Source organism: Zosterops lateralis, assembly GCF_965231275.1.
Source record: "Zosterops lateralis genome assembly, chromosome: 26".
In the NCBI taxonomy this organism is placed as follows: Eukaryota; Metazoa; Chordata; class Aves; order Passeriformes; family Zosteropidae; genus Zosterops; species Zosterops lateralis.
Genome location: NC_139786.1, coordinates 6,510,840 through 6,529,597, shown reverse-complemented (window position 1 = coordinate 6,529,597; position 18,758 = coordinate 6,510,840). Strand labels below are relative to the sequence as shown.

Sequence of the window (18,758 nt, the reverse complement as noted above, 5' to 3'; positions counted from 1 at the left end):
ATTCTGTGGTTTCTAATGAAGGGTGAGGCAGAGCCATTTAATTACCCACTAATTACAGGAAATGCTGCATCCAGCACCTGGAATTTCCACACCTTGGCCCAGGGAAAAGCAGCTTTCCTGGAGGTTTGGCCAGTTTGGGAACACCTCTCCCTGATTTTATCCTGATCAACCCTCTCTGGATGAGAATCTGGACTGCAAAAGATTTGAATTTTAACCCCATTCCACCACCCCAGGTTGGCTCCAAGCTCCATCCAACCTCACCTTGGGCACTTCCAGACATGGAAACCCCCAGGAATAAACTCCCAGCTCCCAGAGGGAATTTCTGAGAGGATTCTTTGCTCCAAAATTCCCTTTTCCAAGGGTCTGTACCTGTTTGATCTGTTCCCAAAGCATCCTGGTAACCGTGGAGCCCGAGTGGAAAGTGACCTCCACGTGATAAGCTGCATTCAGGATCTGGAAAAGAGGGAAAAATGGGAATTCCGCCAGCTAGGAACTCTGCTAGAGCCTGTGAAAATGGGGAAAAAAATGGGATATTCCATAAATCACTTGGTTAAATTGATTTATTGTGTTATCTCAAGGGTAGCTCTAGGTGGCAATTTGATTATTTTTTAGATTTAGGAGATAATTCATTTATTGTGTTATCTCAAGGGTAGCTCTAGGTGGCAATTTGATTATTTTTTAGATTTAGGAGATAATTCATTTATTGTGTTATTTCATGGGTGGTTCTAGGTTGTAATTTGATTATTTTATACAGATTGAAGAGATAATTGAATGTGTTGTTATTTTATACAGATTTTAGGACATAACTGATTTATTTTATTATCTCATGGGTGGTTCTAGGCTGTAATTTCATTATTTTATACAGATTGAAGAGATAATTAAATGTGTTGTTATTTTATACAGATTTAGGACATAATTGACTTATTGTGTTATTTCATGGGTGTTTCTAGGCTGTAATTTGATTATTTTATACAACTTAGGAGATAATTCATTTATTGTGTTATTTCATGGGTGGTTCTAAGCTGTAATTTCATTATTTTATACAGATTTAGGAGATGATCTATTGCATTAACTCATGGGTGTTTTTAGGCCATAATTTGATTATTTTACACAGATTTAGGAGATAATTGATTTATTGTGCTATCTCATGTGGGGTTTTTTGCCATAATTTGATTATTTTCTACAGATTTAGGAGCTAATTGATTTATTGTGTTGTTTCATGGGTAGTTCTAGGCCATAATTTGATTATTTTATATAATTAGAAGATAATTGATTTATTGTGTTATTTCCTGTGTGTTTTTAGGCCATAATTTCCTTATTTTATACAGATTTAGGAGATGATCTACTATCTCATGGGTGGTTCTAGGCTGTAATTTGATAATTTTATACAGATTCAGGAGAGAATTGATTTATTGTGTTACCTCATGTGTGTTTTTTGGCTGTAATTTGATTTTTACTGTCCCACCACCCCAAATTCCCCCCCATCCCTGATCTCCTTGCCCCCAGCTTACAGACCTGTTTGAGACAGTTGCTGGTGATGTGCACGGAGCCCTCCCTGACCTTCTCCAGAGATTTTGGGCTGTAATTTTGTTATTTCATACAGATTTAACAGACAATTGATCTATTGTGCTATTTCCTGTGAATTTTGAGGCCATAATTTGATTATTTTACACAGATTTAACAGATAATTGACTTATCATGTTATCTCATGTGCATTTTTTGGCTGTAATTTGATTATTCTATACAAATTTATGAAAAATTTATGAAAATCTGGTGTCCCAGCACCCCAAATTCCCCCTCATCCCTGATCTCCTGGCCCCTGCTCCCAGACCTGTTTGAGATAGTTGCTGGTGATGTGCATGGAGCCCTCCCTGCCCTTGTCCAGGCCCCGGGGCGGGTGCACGGAGCCCTCCCAGGACTCCTCCAGGCTCTTGAGGCACCTCTCCAGGGTCCCCACGAAGCTCTCCCGGAGGTAATCCACAGAGCTGATGAGTTTGTTAGCCACGGCCTGGTTGAGCCTGGAGATGATCAGCTCCTGGATCTGCTGGATGCAGCGTTTGATGTCCTTGGAGCTGACAGGCTCGCCATTCTCGGGGATGATGATGTCTGCAGGGAAAAGGGATTGGTAAGAAAAGGGATCCTGAGGGAGGCTCTGAGGAGCACAAACTGCTCCAAAGGTTGTTTCAAAAACAAAGTTCTTTCCCCATGATCTCACAACTCTATTATTATTATTTCCAAGATTTGTTATCATTTATCCAAAATTATTATTATTTTATCCAAGATTATGAATTATTATTTTATCCAAGATTATCAACACTATTTTATCCAAGATTATTTCATCCAAGATTATAATTTTATCCAATATTTTATCATAATTTTATCCAATATTATTCATTATTTTATCCAATATTATCATTTTATCCAATATTATCATAATTATTTTATCCACTGTTATTAATTATTTTATCCACAATTATTTTATCCACTATTATCATAATTTTATCCAAGATTATCAATTTTTTGATCCACGATTATTACTATTTTATCCACAATTATTTTATCCACAGTTTTCACCATTTCACCCACAATAATCACCATTTCCCCCACAATTATTTTCTCCAAGGTCACCAACCCTTCCTCCAACAGGACAAAACCAACCTACACCGATTCCCCATTCCTTCCCACCCCCCACCCTGCACACCCCAAACCCCCTTCCCACGTTTCCACACTCCGTGATCAGCACAGACACGGCTCCAGGGTGGGAGGAACTCAACAAAAATTGGGATCAGAGCTCCCCAAAAGGATGCAGGGCCAGGAGCAGTACCAGGGGCTGGAGCAGGAACTCCATGAGGGATCCATCCCGGATCAGAGCTGGGATGGGCTGTCACCCTGATTTTTCAGCCTTCTGATGTTTAGATTCTGCACTGGAGTTTTTTCAGGCATTGTAACATACAGAGTGACATTTTATAAATCATGCATTCCTTCCTGGGGGAAGGACAAATTGATGGACTTCTAGGTTGACCAGTGGGGTCAAAGAAGTGTCAACCTCGTCCCCCAATCCCTGAACAAACTCCAAAGACTATATAAGTCAGAATTCCAAAATAAACTTCCTTCTTTTCTGTGTGTGTGTGTCCTTCTTCGTGTCTGTCTGGTGACAACGGCCTTTTGACCAACCCTCCAAACCCTTCAGAGAGGACAGACCCCACCCCTGAACTCCATGATCAAACTCCAAAGACCATAGAACTCAGAATCCCTTCTTTTCTGCTCTGATGTTGACTGTGTGACTGTCCTTCTTTTTGTGTCCATCTGGCGACAAAGGGCTTTTGACCAACCCTTCAGAGGGGACAGAACCCACCTTTAAACTCCTTGATCAAACTCTAAAGACTATGTAAGTCAGAATTCCAAAATAAACTTCTTCTCTGCCCTGATGCCGACTGTGTGAGTGTCCTTCTTTTTGTGTCTATCTGGCGACAATGGGCCATGCAACCAAGCCTTCCAACCCTTCAGAGGGGACAGAACCCACCGTGGAACTCCCTGATCAAACTCCAAAGACTATATATGTCAGAATTCCAAAACTCCAAAGACTTTATAAGTCAGAATCCCAAAATAAACTTCCTTCCTTTTTGCTCTGATGCTGGCTGTGTGAGTGTTCTTCTCTTCATGTCCGTCTGGCGACAATGGGCCATGCAACCAAGTCTTCCAACCCTTCAGAGGGGACAGAACCCACCGTGGAACTCCCTGATCAAACTCCAAAGACTATACAACTCAGAATCCCCAAATAAACCTCCTTCTTTTCTGCCCTGACTGTGAGTGTCCTTTTCGTGTCCAGCTGGCAACAACGGGCTTTTGCCCAACCCTCCAAAGGGGACACAACCCACCTCTGAACTCCATGCTGGCGGCATCCTCCAGCAGCTCCTCCTTCATGCTGCCCAGTGTGTCCACGATCATCTCCTTCATCTCCTCCTGCTTGCGGTTCGCGATGCCCATCAGGGACTCGTAGAGCTCGTTCTCCTTCCGCCGTGTGTACTCCAGGCGCTTGGGCGTGATCTGCAGGTCCCGCTGCATGTCGAACGCCTGGTTGATGAAGATGTTGAGGCAGCGCCCGTGCACCTCGCTCAGCCTTGTGGCCGCCTCCACCAGGTGCTTCTGCAGCACCTGCCTGGAAAAGGTGCTCAGCAGGCGCAGCTTCTCCAGCTGCTCCACCAGCATGGAGGAGCCAGGAACACCGCAGCCGCAGGGGCTGGAAGGGCTCAGGTAGCCCAGATCCAGCAGCTGTTGGTGTAGTGGGGATTTGTCCTTGGAGGGGTTTTTGGGGTGTTTGTCCTCGCTGCCGGGCTCAGGGACTTGCAGGAAGAAGATGGGGAGGGAGAATTTTTCCTTGATTTCCCGAAGTTCTGCCTGGTCTGACGGGGACAGCCAGGGCTCGCTGATGGCGAAGGTGACGACGGGCAGCACTTGGTTCACAAACTCAGCCAGGGTGGCCTCAGCCAGCTGGAAACCCCGGCACGGAGCCACCACGATGTCCACTTCCTGGGGAAAATAGAAAAGGAGAAGGTTTGGAACGTTTTTTCCATGTTTTGGAAAGGTTTCCCCGTGGTTTGGAGAGGCTTTCCCATGGTTTGGAGAGGTTTTTCCCCATGGTTTGGAGAGGTTTTTCCCCATGGAAAAATTCCCTGGAATTCATTCACACAGAAAAAAAAAAAAAAAAAAAAAAAAAAAAGGAATTCTTAAAAGTCTCACCTGCAAAGCAGATCCCTAACTCCGAATTCCTTATTTTGGACCAAACCCTTGGAGTTTTAGCCCAGTCTAGGACAAGGCTGATCCCTAACTCCAAATTCCTTATTTTGGACCAGATCCTTGAAGAGTTTAGGACAAAGCTGATTGCCAGACAACTCTGAATTCCTTATTTTGGACCAAAAGCCTTGGAATTTGAGGACAAAGCTTAGGACAAGTGTCCCAAGAAAGAGTCAGCAGGAGAATTTATTGAACAGGGCTGTGGCAGTGCCACCCCAACTTCCCTACAGACAGGGCAGGGAACATTTGGGAATTAATTTATCAGGCCTGTAAATGCCACCTCCCACGTGCCAGGGACAGCAGAAGTGGCACCCCAAGGTCTCCATGGACCAGGGACAGCAGCAGTGCCACCCCAAACTCCCCATGGACCAGGGACAGCTGGCAGTGCCACCCCAAGCTCCCTAAAGATCAGGGACAGCTGGCAGTGCCACCCAAAGCTCCCCACAGCCCAGGTACAGTGACAGTCCCACCCCAAAGCTTCCCACAGCCTGGGGACAGTGACAATCCAAAAAGCTCCCCACGCCCCTCAGCAGTGCCCGGCCCGGTGCCACCCTCACCTTGAGCAGCGGGTGTGGCAGTACCACCTCCAGCTCTGCCACCCTCTGCGCGGGATCCTTGGCGTCCCTGGGCACCTGCAGGTCCTGCTCGGGTATGGTGTCCCAGTGCCTGCTGTGCGCTGCCAGGACCTGCACCAGCTCGTACTGCCCGGGCAGCACCAGGCTCAGCCGCATCCGCGCCCCGTGCGTCAGGCGCACCCGGCGCCGCCGGCATCGCTCCTCACTGCCACCCCTGGGGATGGGGAGAGGCTCCTTGGTGTCACCCCTGAGGATAGGGAGAGGCTCCTCGCTGTCACTCTTGGGGACAGGCAGCAGCTCCTCGGTGCCACCCTTGGGAACAGGCAGCAGCTCTGTGGTGTCATGCCCAGGTATGGGCAGCAGCTCCTCAGTGTCAGCCGCAGGGACAGGGAGCAACTCCTCAGTGCCAGCCCCAGGGACAGGTAGCAGCTCATCAGTGTCAACACCAGGTATGGGCAGCAGCTCCGTGGCGTCCCCTCTGGGGACGGGCAGCAGTTCCTCGGTGTCAGCCGCAGGGACAGGCAGCAACTCCTCAGTGCCAGCCCCAGAGATGGGCAGCAGCTCCTTGGTGCCAGGCCCACTGACAGGCAGCAGCTCATCAGCATCACTCCTGGATATGGGCAGCAGCTCCATGGTGTCACCCCCACATAAGGGCTTGGTGGTAGCCTGGGGGACAGGCAGCAGCTCCTCGGTGGCAGCCCTGGGGATGGGCAGCAGGTCCTGGCCCAGCAGGGTGTTGAGCAGCTGGCCCTTGGCCCTGCAGCTCTGGCCCAGGATCAGCAGGCACGGCCGCCAGCTGACTGAGCGCTGCAGCTGCTCCTCCTCGTGCGGCGGGAATGAGACCGGGCTGTGCCCTGCAACAGGACAGGGGTTAGGGGTCATCCCTGAGGGGAAAAATGGGACACTGCAGCCCCACAGCATGGCCAGAGCAGCAGGAATTCACTTCTGGAGGGGGAATTCCTGCTGTGCCAATGCATGGGGCCATGGCAGGGTGATGGGCATGAAACCAGGAAAAGAATTCATTACTGGTATGGAATCCCAGAACCACAGAATGCCAGGATCAATCACAGCATGCCAGGATCAATCACAGGATCAGTCACAGAATTCCAGGATCCCAGAATCAATCCCAGAACCACAAAATCCCAGGATCAATCACAGAACCCCAGAACTCCAAAACTACAGAATCCCCGGATCCCAGATCAATCACAAAATCAATCACAGATTCAATCACAGAACTCCAGAATCCCAAAATCCCAGGATCAATTACAGAATCCCAGGACCAATCACGAAACCCCAGGATCTCAGGATCAATCACAGAATCAATCACAGAACCCCAAAACCACGGAATCCCACGATCCCACGATGAACTGGGTTGGAAAAGCCCTTTGGAATCACCAAGCCTAACCCATGACCCAACACCTCCCCACCAACTAAATCCCAACACTGAGTGCCACATCCGGGCTTTATTTAAAACTTGTGGGACAGGGTGGGATTGTTGGCCAAGAGTTGGCTTTGGATGAGCCCCTTCCAACACAGGATATTCCAGGATTTTGTTTCCTTGGAAAGAATCTACCTAGAGCCCAGCAGCATCTTAATGGAAAGCCCTAAAAATCAAAATAAAACAGTTTTCAGTCAAAACACCCAAAGGCTACACTCTGCCATGGGCTGAAACAGCTTCCCTGTGCTCCAGGAGACCCTGTGGATTGTAAAGGCCACTCCCAAACTCTCGGAGCCATTCCCAAGCTTTCGGGACCGTTCCCAAGCTCTCGGGGCCATTCCCAAGCTCTCAAGGCTCAGCTGTACAGAACGTTCCTGTTCCGTGTCATAAATAAATCCCAACCAGGGCTCGGTGACAGCTCCAGCTACACTCAAAACCACCCAGCATAACCCAAGGGTGTCACTGCACCAAAAATCCAGGATTAGGGACATGGAAAAGCAGGAAATCCTCCCCGTGGAAAGGAAAACCAGCACAATTCCCTCAGCGAGGCTGCTGCAGGAGGAGCAGCAGTTCCCAGGGACAAACCAAATCCTCCAGGAAGTGGCGGAATTCCAGTAGCCCCAGGATCAGCCTCGGGAAAGGCACTTTGCTGGCAGCCAGAAGGTTCTGGAACAGCCTCAGACCCTACAGACTTCCCTCAGAGCCCACAGATGTCCCTCAGACCCAGAAAATGTCCCTCAGACCCAAAACTCTTCCCTCAGAGCCCACAAACATCCCTCACTCTCCACAAATGTCTCTCAGATCCTGCAAATGTCCCTCAGGGCACGCAGACTTCCCTCAGACCCCACAAGCTTCCCTCAGAGTCCTTAAACTTTCCTCAGACCCAAAAATCTTCCCTCAGAGCCCACAAACGTCCCACAAATGTCCCTCAGACCCCACAAACTTCCCTCAGACCCCACATAAGTCCCATAAACCAAACAAACATCCCTCAGACCCCACAAATGTCCCTCAGATCCCACAAATGTTCCTCAGATCCCACAAACGTCCCACAAATGTCTCTTAGAGCCACCAAACTTCCCTTAGACCCACAAACATTCCCTCAGACCCCACAAATGCCCCTCAGACCCCACAAGTGTCCCTCAGGGCACACAAACATCCCACAAACGTCCCTCAGACCCCACAAATGTCCCTCCCTCCCCACCCCGACAATAACCCAACATCCTCCCAGAGCTGGCAGAGCTCTCCAGGGATGGGTCTGGGGAGGAGAAAAGGGAATTTCTCAACATCCGACGTCTCCTCCAGAGCTCCTGTCGTCACCCTCCTCACTCATCTTCCCTCTGCAGAGTCACGCAGGAAGAATTCCCAGGTCAATGGGATGGAGCAACTCCCTGCCCTCACCTAATTTCAGGCTCAGGGCTGAGTTTAGCTCCTGTTTTCTTTTCTAAAAAAGTCCTAAATCCAGCTTTGGAAAGAGCTAAATCGGGTGTTACCCTCGTGCACGGCAGCAGAGTGAATCAGACAGCCCCAAAAACAAACAAGTCCCTGAATCTGCTGCACTTCAGGAATACAAAAATTCCAGGGCACGAGGCCCAGGAGTGAAATTAAATAGGAATTGAGCTGGAAATCCCTAAAAATGGCCAATTTGAGAGCCACGAACCACCAGGATCACTCTGATTCTGGAAGGAATAGCAGGGATTTGACAGGGAAGGTGCTGTTAAAATTCTTTTTTTCATGTGTCATGTTCTGGCAGCCCAAATTGTCAGGAAAACAAAGATCCTCCCCTCCAGCAGGATCCTCCTCTCACACCAAACCCCATTAAAGAGACCCTACAACACCCTCCTGCTCCTTGCTCTGACAGATTAATCACTCCAGTTTAATTAAAATCAGATGAATTTGGAGCTCTTTGTGTAGTCTTAGACTGGTTTAAAGCTTCTTTAAAACCCTGTCCCCGAGGTTTGCCTTCCCCTCAAATCTTCCAGCTGGAAATAGGATTTTGGAGGAGTTTTTCTGCTCCCAAACTAAGGAAAAACCCTCTTTGTGGCTCAGCACTGCACCTCTGCCCCACAGAACCCCAATTCTGAGCCCCAAATCCTGAGTTTGGGTTTGGTTTAAGGGAAGAATCTCCTTGAAGCGTGATTTTTGGAACTGTTTTTCTTTCCAAACAAGCCTTTCAAGAGCCACATCAAGTGACCCAAGAGCTGGAAGCTGACCAGGAGCTCACAAAAGATAAGGATCTGGGAAAAAATCCCACAAATTGCACATTTGAGCCTTCATCTGCAGGATGAAGGGCGGCTTTGATCTGGCAGCTTCCTTGGAGCTTCTCCTGGGATTCAGGCTCTGGAGGATGAAAAAAGCAATTCAGGGAGGGCTGCACAGGCAGAGCCTTTTCTCTGCTCAGCTTTCTGAAGGGAAAAGAGGCAGCAGAGCTCTTTCCAGGCAGGCTCAGAATTTGTGGATCCTTCTCCAGCAAAAATATCCCTGAAAAATCACTGAGACACAGCAGCTTAGCTGGAATTCTGGAAGGATTGTTTATGTGGATGGAGAAGGAGAATCCTGGGATGGTTTGGGTTGGCTCTTAAAGCTTGTCCTGCTTCTCTGCCATTCAGGGACAGATCCACTATCCCAGGCTGCTCCAGCCTGGCTTTGGACACTCCCAGGGATAGGGCACCCACAGATTCTCTGGTAATTCCATCCCAGGGCCTCCCCACCCTCACAGAGAGGAATTTCTTCCTATATCCCATCTGAACCTTCCCTCTTTTAGCTGGAGGCCATTCCCCTTATCCATGTAAAAATTCCCTTTTCAGCCTTCTTGGAACTCCTTTGGCTACTGGGAAACTTCTCCTAAGGTCCTGCCAAATCCATCTTTTCTCCAGGAATTGTGGTTAAAACACCTTCCCTGTGATTCCACACCCCATGATCAGCACAGACACAGATCCAGGGTGGTAGGGACTCGACAAAAATTGGGATCAGAACTTCTCTTAAGGTCCTCCCAAATCCATCTTTTCTCCAAGATCTGTGTTATAAAACCTTTCCCAAGGTCCCCCCAAATCCATCTTTTCTCCAGGATCCAGGGTTAAAACACCTTTCCCATGTTTCTACACCCCATAATGAGCACGGACATGGCTCCAGGGTGGGAAGGACTCAACAAAAATTGGGATCAGAACTTCCCAAAAGGATGCAGCAACAGGAGCAGTGCCAGGGGCTGGAGCAGGAGCTCCATCCCAGATCCATAGTTGAAACACCTTTCCCAAGGTCCTCCCAGATCCATCTTTCCTCCAAGATCTGTGTTATAAAACCTTTCCTAAAGTTCTCCCAAATCCATCATTTCTCCAGGATCCAGGATTAAAACACCTTCCCTGTGATTCCACACCCCGTGATCAACATGGACACGGATCCAGGGTGGGAGAGACTCAACAAAAAGTGGGATCAGAATTTTTCCTAAAGCCCTGCCACATCCATCTTTTCTCCAGGATCCAGGGTTAAAACACCTTTCCCATGTTTCCACACCCCATAATCAGCACGGACACGGTTCCAGAGTGAGAGGGACTCGACAAAAACTGGGATCAGACCTTCCCAAAGGGATGCAGTGCCTACAGGAGCAGTGCCAGGGGCTGGGGCAAGAGCTCCGTGCCTGGGCTGGGCCGTGTGACCAGCCCTCCAGGCCTCGGGGGAGCCCCAGGGCCAGCACATCCCATGAATTCCCGGTATGAAAGGAGGCCTGTCCAGGGAACAAGGGCGGCTCTCAGCAGGGTTCCTCCCCAAATCTACTCAAAGCTTGGCACAGCATCCTCGGCTGGGATTTATGGAATCGATACAAAGTCCCAAGCATTGCCTCATCCCTTTTTCCTGCACTTTGATGGCCTCGATTCCCTTTTCCAGACCCTGTTTTTGCCAGCATTGAGGGGTTTTTCAAGGATTCTGGCCAGGACTTCCAGCAGGCTAGGAGCACCACAAGATTTAATCTTGATATATTTGTATGAACTGAGGTGTCCAAAACAGCTGTGAGACTTCCATGTGTGAGACTGGATGAGATTTAAGGTCCTTCGCAACCCAAACCAGTCTGGAAATGTAAATAAACCCACTTTTACTCCCATATCAGCACAGAGGTGTTGATTCCAGGAGAAAAAATATCCAATTAATCCCAATTTCAGCTGCTCTGGAGTTAATTCCAGGAGGAAAAAAAAAAAATTCCAATTAATTCCCATTTCAGTAGCTCCAAAGGCTACAGAACCAAATTCCATCCTCTGAAGCTCTTTGGGGAATCCTCCTTTCATCAGCCTGAGGAGTCATCTCACAAATCCCACTCCAGCCACCTCTGCACTGCTCTTAAACCCAGCTTTTTACCCCCAAAAAAGCACTGATCTTTAGAAGATCACAGTGATATCAGCAGAGCTCACATTTGAACAGGATAAAACCCTCAGTCAGCACAAAAACACCTTCAAACCCTCTGGATAACTCCCTAAAAAATACATTTATTACTGGAAGCTGAGTCTCAGCAAACAGCATTAAGGAAACCTCCAATTGCTGCCAAAACTAGGAGGATTTTCTCAAAAAATTCCTAAAATAAGGCAAAAGAAACCTCCAAACCCTCAGTCTTCCAGGCCAGATTGCTCAAATTATAAGAGGCACAGCACAAAGAAAACAACCCCAAGGAGCAAAAAACAAATTGATTTTTTTAAAAATAAATCTTTACCTATTTTATGCTGTGAGTGCCCAACTCAGGTTTTGTTTTCGCAGCTCCCTAAGAACCCAAAACCCTCAGGATTGGGGGAAAACATTCCCAAAAGGCAATTCCAAGAGGTTATTTGTACATCCGTAAGAATAACTGGATAATAATTCCAGTTAATCTGTTTGTTGGACCTCAGGGATTTTTTTTGGGGGGGGGATTATTTTTTTTTTTTCTGGAATTCCAGGATCACACAAAATTCCCAGCCTGCCTCGAAGGAGCAGAGGGAGCTCTGGGGAAGTGGCAGGATTTTGCTGACTCCCTGGGAGAGGCAGACAGAGCAAACACGACTTTCCCTTCCCTCACAAACAGACCCAGTTTGGTTCTGCTACCAGGAGTAACCTTGGAGTAACCCCAGAGTAACCACCTCTGAGTGATGGGTGTTGTTGTGTCATGCTCCAGACAGGGAAAGTGGGAAATAAAAGGATTTATCTCCTCCTTGAAGCACCACCCTGAGCTCACCTGAGGGGCTCAGGGGCTCCTACTCAGCAGATACTCAGCCTTGGCTGTGTCTGGAAGCTGATCCAAAGGGAATTTCCCTCCCTGTGCTGTCACAGTCCGTCCTGCAGGTGCCTCCAAAGCAAACCCCTCACACCTGTCTGTATTCCAACACATCCACCTTTATTTCCAGGTTTATTTTCCCTCGGGAATTGTGTCCTGACCACCCCACTCCACTGCCCAGCTCCTCTCTGTGCTGCACAAAACTGACCCTGCACAAGTCCCTGGACAAAATTCCTCCACTTTGGTGCCACCTGAAGGGCAGATTTTGGGGGGAAAGTCAAGGAAAACTGTGCTCCTTAAATCTCCTGACACCTAAAAACCTAAAAGGGACAAAATCCACCGTCATAGTTTGATCCCAGCCTGGCTTTGGGGCTCTTCCAGGGATGGGGCAGCCACAGATTCTCTGGGAATTCCATCCCAGCCTATCCCTACCCTCCAAGGGAGGGATTTATTCCCAAAATCCCATCCAAACCAGCCCATGGAATCCTGGAATGGTTTGGGTCAGAAGGGATTGTCCAATCCCATGGGCAGGGACACCTCCCACTATCCCAGGCTGCCATTTCATCCATTTTTTTATCCATTCTATCCGTTTTTAATCCATTTCATCCACTATCCAACCTGGCCTAGGACACTCCCAGGGATGGGGCAGCCACAGCTCCTCTGGGAATTCCATCCCAGCCCCTCCCCACCTTCACAGGGAAGGATTTATTCCCCAAAATCCCATCTATCCCTGTCCCCTGGCAGTGGGAAGCCATTCTCTCTGTGCTGGAGTTCCATCCCTTGGAAATATTCCATCTTTTCTCATCGGCTCCTTCAGGTCACCCCAAATCCTTCTCTTCTCCAGGCAGAACAATCCCAAATTCCAAACATCACAGGAATCGCCCGTCCTGGCTCTGCTCCTTCCCAAAAACCTCATTCCCTACCCAGACTGGTGAGAGGGGCAGAAGCCACTTCCCAAAATCCCAACGTGTTCCCAAAACCTTTCCAGCCACAACTCCACGGTACCACAAGGGGAAAATGAACCCCAAATCTGCCCAAACCCAAATTATTCTTTTTTTTTATATATACCCAGACAGAAAAACTCCAGACTTTAAACATGAAACCACGAATTGGAGCACAAGACAAAGCAGGGACAAGAATCCTGGACAAGAATCCTGGACAAGTGGCCAAGAGAGATGACTCAGGAGCCGTTTGGGGATTAATGAAGAAGATCTTTATGGACGTTTCACGAGACAGTCTTATGGAAACACCGAGGGCTGCACGTGGCAGGAGAGGTGCCACCCGCGGCTCTGTTTGTCAACAGCAGCAGATGACCAGAGAGCCCCTGAATGAGGCCACCATGCCCAGGGAATTCCTGGGAATTCACTATTCCCTCATCCCACCTTCTGCAGGTTCTGCCTGTTCCTCTCTCCCTGTGGGGCTGGAGCTGCAGGTGGGGGTCAGGGAGAGGATCCTCGTCATAAAATCACGGAAGGGAGGCACAGGGATCATGGATGCAGCTCCTGGCCCTGCACAGACAGCCCAACAATCCCACTGCGTGCATCCCTGGGAGAGATGTCCGAACGCTCCCGGAGCTCTGGGACTGTGCCCATTCCCTGGGGAGCCTGCTCAGTGCCCCACCACCCACTGACAGAACAGTATTTTCCTCATATGCATCCTAAATCCCCTCCCTAAATCACCCTTTGCCTTCCTCCCTTCACCCCACAAAGCCTCTCACACCCTCCAGGCACGCCCAGCCCCGTAACCCCCATTAACCCTCCCAAATCGGACACTTCAGCCGCACCGCAATCCTCACAAACCCCTCAGAGACCCCCAAAGATCCCCTTTTTACCCTCACACGCCCCGGCCAGCGAGGCCTCCCCGGCCCCGCCCGGGCCGCGCTCCCCGGCCGTCCCCGCCCCTCTCTCACCGCCGTCCCCGGGACCCCCATCCCCGGCCGAGGGGGAGCCGTCACCGGCAGGCGCCGAGGCGAAGGGATGTCCCTGGGAGAACTTGACGTCGCGGAAGAACCTCTTGGTCTCTCGCAGGTTGTGCTGCAGCCGCGCCAGGTGCCGGTTGTAGTGGCCGAAGGAGCGGCAGAGCTCCCGCACCGCCCCGCCAGGACCCCGCCATGACGGGGCCCCCTCGCCCTCCATGTCCTCCGGGTCCGCCCCGCTATCCCCTCCCCACTGCGGGCAGCTCTCAGGCCCGGCCAGGCTGCCGCCGTTTCCTCGGGGAACCTCCCCGAGGATTTCCTCGCCTCCCGACCCCCCCCACCCCCCGCCCCTCCCGCTTCCCCCGACCCCCGCGGCCGCCGCCTTCTCCCGAGGGGAAGCGCCTCCACTGGCCGCGCTGCGTGTGCGCGGAACGTTTGTCGGCGCGCCGCAGGGCAAAGGGGGAGGAGGCCGGGCGCACCCCGCGCGCGAGGCGCGCTGGGAGACGTAGTTTATTTCTGTTTAAATGTAGTTTTATTATTCCCTGCCCGCTAGGGGGACGCCGGGAGCTGTAGTCTGTTGTGCCACAAAGCCTCATGGAAATTGTAGTCTCTGGAAGCGCGGCCGCCGACCTCTCTCCGCGGCCTCTGCGCAGCCCCGCGGGGGACGAGAAGAAACACTCCAAAAAAAGAGAACGACCATAAAATGATGTATGTTAAAGGGGGAAGCAAAAGGGGAAGGCCGAAGGCCGCCCGCTGCTCCCTCATCCCGCGCTGCGCGGAGCGGCTCGGCAGGAGGTGGCGCGCCCGTCTCCAGCTCCACTCCGCCTCCGCGAATCACCAGCGGCGGCCCCGCCCTCCGCGCGTCCTCATTTGTTCATTCCTCCCGCCAGCACCGCCCCTCGGGCACCCTCCGCCAATCGCCGCGCGAAACCCCTCCTCCCTCATTCTGCTATTGGTCAGCAGAGCTGCCCGTCAGGCGCGGCGGCGGCGGTGGCGATGCCGGTGCCGGCGGCGGGCGCGGAGCCGCCGCGGCGCGGAGCCGCCGCCCGGCCCGGGCTCGGCGGGGCGGGCGGGCCGGGGCCGCGCAGCCCGCGGGCCCCGCAGCGGCCGCCGGGGCGCCGCCCGCCGCCGCCGCCGCGGACGTAAGGGCCCCCCGCCCTCCCCGCGCGCCGCGGGCACGGCGCTCCCGGGATGAAGCGGTGCCGCTCGGACGAGCTGCAGCAGCCCGAGGAGGATCCCGGCGCCGCGGGGGAGTCGCCCGGTCACGGCGCGATGGAGGGCAAGGCCGGCGAAGCGGCGGCGGCCCCCGAGGCGGGCGCTGTCCTGCCGCCGGCGCGCTCCAAGCCCCCCGATCTGAAGGTGAGCGGCGGGAGCGTCCCGGTGGGGTACGGGGGGAGCGGAAAATCCCGAGGGGTTCCCGGTGGTGACAGGTGGGGTCACCGGGGCGACGGAGCTCGGGGGTGCCACCAGCCCCATCCCCTCGGTCCTACAGGTGTGACCTTGGAGAATGCGGGATGGCTCCTGGATAGGGGCGCTCCGGAATTGGGATAATCCTGGGAATAGGGCGCTCCCGGATGGGGGTACCCCTGGGAATTGGGTGCTCCTGCACTGGGATGCTCCTGGGATGGTGCTGTGAACAGAGATCCTGCTGGGATTCAGATGCTCCTGGGATTCAGATGCTCCGGAGATGGGGACGGTCCTACTGGATCCTAGAAGATGAGGATGCTCCGGGGATGGAGACGCTCCTGGGATGAGGATGTTGCTGGAATGGGATCCTCCTGGGATGAGGATGCTCTTGGGGTCGGGATGGGGATGGTTCTGATGTGAGGACACTCCTGGGATAGGGATTCTCCCGGGATGGAGAAATCCCAGGCTGGGAACGGGGCTCTGGGGGCTGCAGAGGGGTTGCGCAGATCCCGGGAAATCCGTGCCGGGAGTCGGGGCGGGGGATGCTCCGCGAGGATCCAGGGCTGCGGCACCGGGGAGTGACGGTGTGGAAATGGCCCCGAGGCTGCTCCTGCCGGGCCTGGGGATGAGGATGAGGAAAACAAACCCCGCGGCGCTGCAGCACTGCCGGAGCCCGTCCTGGAGGGAGGACCCGGCCTGAAACCGGGCACACAATTCCCTTTGAGGTCGGGAAAGCAGCAGCTCCGACCCTCCCCAGGCTGTTGAACGGGGTTGAATTCCCAGCGTGGAGCTCCGGGCGTGGGAACGCCGTGGGCAGAGTGGGATGGGCTCAGAGTCACCCCGTGATGGGATGGAGGGGATGCTCCCACTCCTTTCCTCTCGAAAAGCCCTGGGAAAAGTGGGAGATGTCTCTGCTCAGCCGTGGGATGCAGGACCCTGGCCGTGACTGAGCCCAGGTGGCCCTGGAGGTGTCACCGGTGTGGTCAAGGTCACCAGGAAGGAGGTGGCACTGCCAGGCTGGTGCTGTGCCTGCAGCCAGCCCTTCAGAAAGGAGAGAAATCCCTGCTCCCAGAGGAGAACTCGGCTGCTTTCAGCACAGGAAGCCCCGTGGCTGCTGCAGGTTCCCCTCCATGGCCCAGCAGCTCCTGAGGCTGCTTTGCCTTTGCTGCTGGGGAAGAACAGCTGGTGCTGCCCTAAAAACAGCTGGAGGGACCAGGGCCAGGCACATCCATGGGCTGGGAGGGTGGCACAGGTTATCTCAGAGCAGCTGGGGCTGCCCATGGATCCCTGGAAGTGTCCCAGGCCAGGCTGGACAGGGCTTGGAGCAGCCTGGGACAGTGGGAGGTTTCCTGCCCACCCAAATGGGGGTGAACTGGATGAGTTTTAAGGTCCCTTTCCCATTCCATGATTTTCTGTTTCTGTAATTCCATGATCTGTGATGATTTGGAGCTCAGGGCCATGCTTGTTTTGGTGGTTCAGCGCATCCAGACTTGGCCAAGGTGTTGTTTCCCACCCCTGTCCCTTCTCATCCCACCTGGGCACAGAGGCTCAGGAAGGGCTGGGAATTTTTGGGCAAAAAGGAGCTGCAGCTTCCCATGGCTGCTCCCACCACCCCAAACATTCCAGGGCTGGAGCTGGAGCTCCACAGCCTCATCCAGCAGCAGCAGCATCTGAGGCTGGATGAATCCCCATTGATTTTATCGATCTGGGCTGTGCTGCCCTCCCGCAGGTTTGCTGCCAGTGCTCACCTTTAATGCATTTGGAGCCTAGCAATTAATTAAAATAAATCCTCAAACTGGGCAGAAAGCAGAGAAAGCTGGGCCTGGGCTGCTGCCCACAGATGCCACGGAGTGCTGGGCACTGTGCCATGGCCACCACGAGTGGCACCATTGATAAATCTGAGTTTTCCTGCCTCAAAACCCCTCTGGAACTGCTGCTGGGGTGGGTTCAAGCTGGTCCTGCTGTCCCTGCTCCAAATTCAGATCCCTGTCCCTGTGGATGGGGAAGAATCAGAGATTCCTGTCCCCATGGAAGGGGAAGGATTAGAGATTCCTGTCCCTGTGAATGGGAAGGATCAGAGATTCCTGTCCCTGTGGATGGGGAAGAATCAGAGATTCCTGTCCCCATGGATGGGGAAGGATCAGAGATTCCTGTCCCTGTGAATGGGAAGGATCAGAGATTCCTGTCCCTGTGGATGGGGAAGCATCAGGGATTCCTGATCCTGTTGATGGGGAAAGATCAGAGATTCCTGTCCCCGTGGATGGGAAGGATCAGAGATTCCTGTCCCCGTGGATGGGAAGGATCAGAGATTCCTGTCCCCATGGAAGGGGAAGGATCAGAGTAAACTCTTTGCTGCCAGCTGGAGATGGATTTGAGGTGGCACCCTGGAAACAACAGCCTGCCCGGTGTCACCTCCATCCCTGAAATCCAGCAGATTCGTGGCAGCTCTCCCTTCCCCAGCCTGGCTCTGGCTCCTCTGCCCACAGCCAGGGCTTAGTTAGGGGAAAAAGAGAGAGGAAAAAATAAGTTATGGCAAGGAGCAAAGCTGGTGTGTGACAGCTCTGCTCAGGAATCCATTGGTGGCAGGGATTTCTGCAGGAGTGATGGGACTCATCCAAAACCCTGCATCCAAAACTGCCACTTCTTCTGAGCCAAGGGTTTTCCCTGGATCTCTGTTTTCCCTTGGTCTGTGTTTTTCCCTGGATCTCTGTTTTCCGTGGATCTGTGTTTTCCCTAGATTTCTGTTTTCCCTGGATCTCTTTTCCCTGGATCTGTCTTTTCCCTGGATCTGTGTTCTCCCTGGATCTCTGTTCTCCTCAGATCTGTGTTTTCCCCGGATCCGTTTTCCCCAGCAGTCTGACCCAGCCCAGGGCTGAAGGCTCAACCCTGACCCTGTTCCCCTCTCCAGGGTGACAATTCTGGTTTTGGCAGCTCCTGAGCCCAGAAGCCCAGACCAGCAGGGATCCATCCAGAGGCTTTGGCCTCATCCCTCCCCTGTTCCCAGCCCCACATCCACGGGCAAAAAAAAGCTTTTTCAGGGTTTTGTGCACCTGGGGAGCCTCTCCTGAGGAGCGGGAGATGAAGGACAAGGGAGGTCCCACCACAGGAGCAGCGGGGTTGGGACAGGAGTGGCTGCAGGGGGGACAAGGTGGAGCATTAACCTCCCAATTCCTCACATTATTTTGTTTTTTATATTATTCTATATTATTTTTATATATAATAAACATTTTAGATGTTATTATAGATTTTATAATAATTTTCTACTTATATATTGTATATATATAAAATATATTTGGTTTATATGTTTTATATTTTGGTTTTATATATTATTGTATTATATATTTTGCATATTATTTTGTGTTATATATTTTATATTAATTTTACATAATATATAATGTATAT

At 51.9% G+C, this 18,758-nt stretch overlaps 2 protein-coding genes across 2 annotated transcripts in view; one reads left to right on the top strand and one right to left on the bottom strand.

Moving 5' to 3' along the window:
* DSTYK (dual serine/threonine and tyrosine protein kinase) overlaps nt 1–14,277 on the bottom strand; it is a 33,183-nt gene extending 18,906 nt beyond the window's left edge. The window contains exons 1-5 of the mRNA XM_083878346.1: nt 13,944–14,277; nt 5,352–6,223; nt 3,879–4,530; nt 1,832–2,106; nt 370–453 (exon numbers count right to left, since the gene is read on the bottom strand). Coding sequence (XP_083734472.1) covers nt 370–453; nt 1,832–2,106; nt 3,879–4,530; nt 5,352–6,223; nt 13,944–14,169 — 2,109 coding nt within the window. The 5' untranslated portion in view covers nt 14,170–14,277. The remainder of the gene's footprint in view (nt 1–369; nt 454–1,831; nt 2,107–3,878; nt 4,531–5,351; nt 6,224–13,943) is intronic.
* Nucleotides 14,278–15,221: 944 nt separating this feature from the next.
* Nucleotides 15,222–18,758, top strand: part of TMCC2 (transmembrane and coiled-coil domain family 2) — a gene marked incomplete at its 5' end in the record, with an annotated part of 31,564 nt that continues 28,027 nt past the window's right edge. Inside the window, one exon of the mRNA XM_083878365.1 lies at nt 15,222–15,308. Coding sequence (XP_083734491.1) covers nt 15,222–15,308 — 87 coding nt within the window. The remainder of the gene's footprint in view (nt 15,309–18,758) is intronic.